The sequence below is a fragment of the Urocitellus parryii genome, chromosome 7, assembly GCF_045843805.1.
Source record: "Urocitellus parryii isolate mUroPar1 chromosome 7, mUroPar1.hap1, whole genome shotgun sequence".
In the NCBI taxonomy this organism is placed as follows: domain Eukaryota; kingdom Metazoa; phylum Chordata; class Mammalia; order Rodentia; family Sciuridae; genus Urocitellus; species Urocitellus parryii.
In genome coordinates, this window is record NC_135537.1 from 90,522,138 (window position 1) to 90,524,946 (window position 2,809).

At 55.0% G+C, this 2,809-nt stretch overlaps 1 protein-coding gene across 1 annotated transcript in view; it reads left to right on the forward strand.

Annotated features, from left to right (window-relative positions):
• Nucleotides 1-1,914, forward strand: part of LOC144256032 (tyrosine-protein kinase JAK2-like) — a 75,272-nt gene extending 73,358 nt beyond the window's left edge. The window contains 4 exon segments of the mRNA XM_077801204.1: nucleotides 161-354; nucleotides 994-1,242; nucleotides 1,564-1,678; nucleotides 1,774-1,914. Coding sequence (XP_077657330.1) covers nucleotides 161-354; nucleotides 994-1,242; nucleotides 1,564-1,678; nucleotides 1,774-1,914 — 699 coding nt within the window.
• The last annotated feature ends 895 nt before the right edge of the window (nucleotides 1,915-2,809 follow it).

The window sequence follows — 2,809 nt, forward strand, 5'->3', positions numbered from 1 at the left end:
AGGCCTTTGTGGTTTGCATCTATCTGAGAGCAGTGTGCTCTCCACCATAATTCCCCTCTGGCCCTCAGTCTCTCACTTCCCTGGACTCTCGCCCCAGCAAGTGCCTGTAGCATTTGTGTGGAGTGGTTTTTGCTACTCACAACAAGATCTTGTTCTGTAGGGTGACAGTCAGCCCAGGAGGGCCACAGGAAGACAGGGATTGCCACGAGGGCGTGTGTCTGGCTGTCGGGTCATCCTGGCACAGCAGGGAAAGGAGCCTTCAGGGGGACACAAGTGTGTCATGGAGGGAGAGCCTCCGCCTGTGAGCCACCGGGCCGTGGTCTCCTTCACTGTCCTGGCCCCATTTCCCGATCTGTAAAACGAAGCAGCTGCCCTGAGTTATGTCCAGTGACCCTGAAGTCTCCGAGGTCAGGTGGGTGCCAATAGCCCCTGAAGGTACCCAGGCAGTGCCATCTTCAGCCTTGGACGTGACACCCCTACTGCACAAGAAGTGCCAACCCAGGAAAGCACACATTGGTTTGGGAATGGCACCTCACCTGTCCACAGAAGTTTATGCTGACCCACAGTCCACTCTCTCATCCAATCCTAACTCTAACAGGCAGCAGGAAAAGCTCTCACCCCATGCTGTGGTTCAGGAAACCAAGACAGAGACACGACTGCTTTTTCCAAGGTTTCTGCATAAATAAAACTGAAATTCAGACTGGAGCAGGTCACCCTGCAATCCATCTTTCAAAGAGCACATGCCCACCCTTTCCCTTACCTTGGAGAGGGTCAGCAGACCCAGGCTGGATGTCAGTGCCCACAGGGAGGGCCATGCTGCCTGTCCTGTGGGCTGGGCCTTTGCTCTCCCTGCTCACCTGCCTGGCCTCCCTTGCAGGGCCAGCTCCTCCCCTGCTGGTCACTGCCAGTGCTCCCTGGGGAGTGTCCCCTGATTGTCCTGATTATTCTGAGATTTTAGTTAAAGCTATTCATTCCACCTTTGCTGTGGCTCAGGAGCCCTCTGGAGCGACAGCCACCTTGCCAGCCTGTTGCCTGTCCTATCGCTCCAGAGCCACGTTGGCCATATAAAGAAGGGCTTGTCACCCAGTGGGTTTCCTTTCTTGTGGCAGCTGCTGCTCCTGGACGCACCAGGGACCAGGGAGACTTTGCTACCAGAGTAGCTCAGCCCCGAGCTTCTCAGACTTCAGTTGCTGCCGTGCCCACCCTGCCATGCCCACCTCTGGAGCCACGGCGGCTGTGGAGGTGAGCTCGCTACCTGGGCCACCACAGGTGTGTCTCTGGATTGGTGTGGTGTATTCACCCTGCTGACAGAGCGCACAATTGTGAAGCTTGGTCAGATGTTCCAGGATGTCAGGTTGACGTCTCTGAGAGGAGTCCCAGGTTCTTTCTCTTGGGGTGCCGAGATGGTCCTGGGGCTCCAGGTGGCTCTCCTGTTTGATTGATAATGTCTCCTAGGAAAGAGGCTGAGAAATTGGTTTCCAGGTACCCTCCATAGCGGGGGGCTCTGCAGATAGGATGTGGGAGCTGGACATTGGGTGAGAGGCTCCTATACCTCTTGTGCAGAGACATTCTCCGCTCTGGGGTCTATGTAACCCTGGCAGTTGAAGCTCATGCCTACAAGGACAATAGTGCCATCACTTCTGCCTTGAACATTTTCACAGCTCCCAGAGACCTTCACGTGACGGGCAGCCTCTGTAGTGGGCTCACAGCCCCCGGTGGGCTCTGGTTTCCTGATGCCACACTGACTGCACTCTGTTTCACCTCTGTGTGCAGCACAGCCCTGGACAGGTGTTCCCCCACTCAGAGCTCTGCTTTGCTCCCACCCTTGCCCATGTCCCCATCTTGCCAGCCATGAAGTATGAGTGGCTGCCCACATTCCTGGTGATCATAGGCCAGGGGACACTTAAGCAGTAAAAAAAAAAAAAAAAAAAAAAAAAACCAAAAAACTCCCACCATGGGGACAGTCAGGTGCCACTAGAGGTCTGTCCTTACCAGAGATTCCTTTAAAGCAAGTCTGAGACTAAAACCAAACGCCTCTCCTTGCTCCTGGCTCAGGTGGGTTTTCTTCTCCACTGGAGGGTGTGGAAGTGCCTGGGCTGTCACCGCCCAGGGGAGCTGGTGCAGCCAGCATGGAAGAGAGTCCCCATGGGAACCAGATGGACTGCTTGTGCCCCATCCTGGCCAGGGGGTGTGAATAAGACAGGGAGGCCTGTTCCCAGGGTGGCCAAGGCCAGCTCCAGTTCATCAAGTTCAAGTGGAAAGCTGTAGTAGCCACGCCTACCACCAAGGCTGCTGGAAGGTTCTAAGGTGCTGCTGCGGGCAGCAGCCTCCACAAGCATCAGAGCTGTGGGTGGCCATGTGGTGAGCCAGCCTGCAGACACCAGCCCCAAGTCTGTCCCTCTGTGTGTCAAACTGAGTGCAGTCCCTGCCCAGGGCCCTAGGGGAGGGACAGGGCGAAAGGTCAGCAGAGACTGGACTGGCCCATTCTGTGTTTCTCAAGATGCGGAATCTTGCTGAGAACTAATATTTTCAATATCTTCCCTTTCAGGGTCCCGGAACAGAAACATTACAGAGAGGAAATAAAATGCAGCAGAACATTTCCTCTAGTGATGAAATTCAGTGCCTGTGGGATTTTCTGCGGAGCTCAGTCACCCACAACGTGACTGTCATGGTGCTGGCTAACAGGGCATCAACCACAAATTATTGGAAAAATAATTAGAAATCTTGAATCTGGGGCTGGAGCTACAGGGTCATCAGTGTCCTAATCTTGCAAGGCCACAGGCCCCAGGGCCTTGGGGCTGGGCAGGCC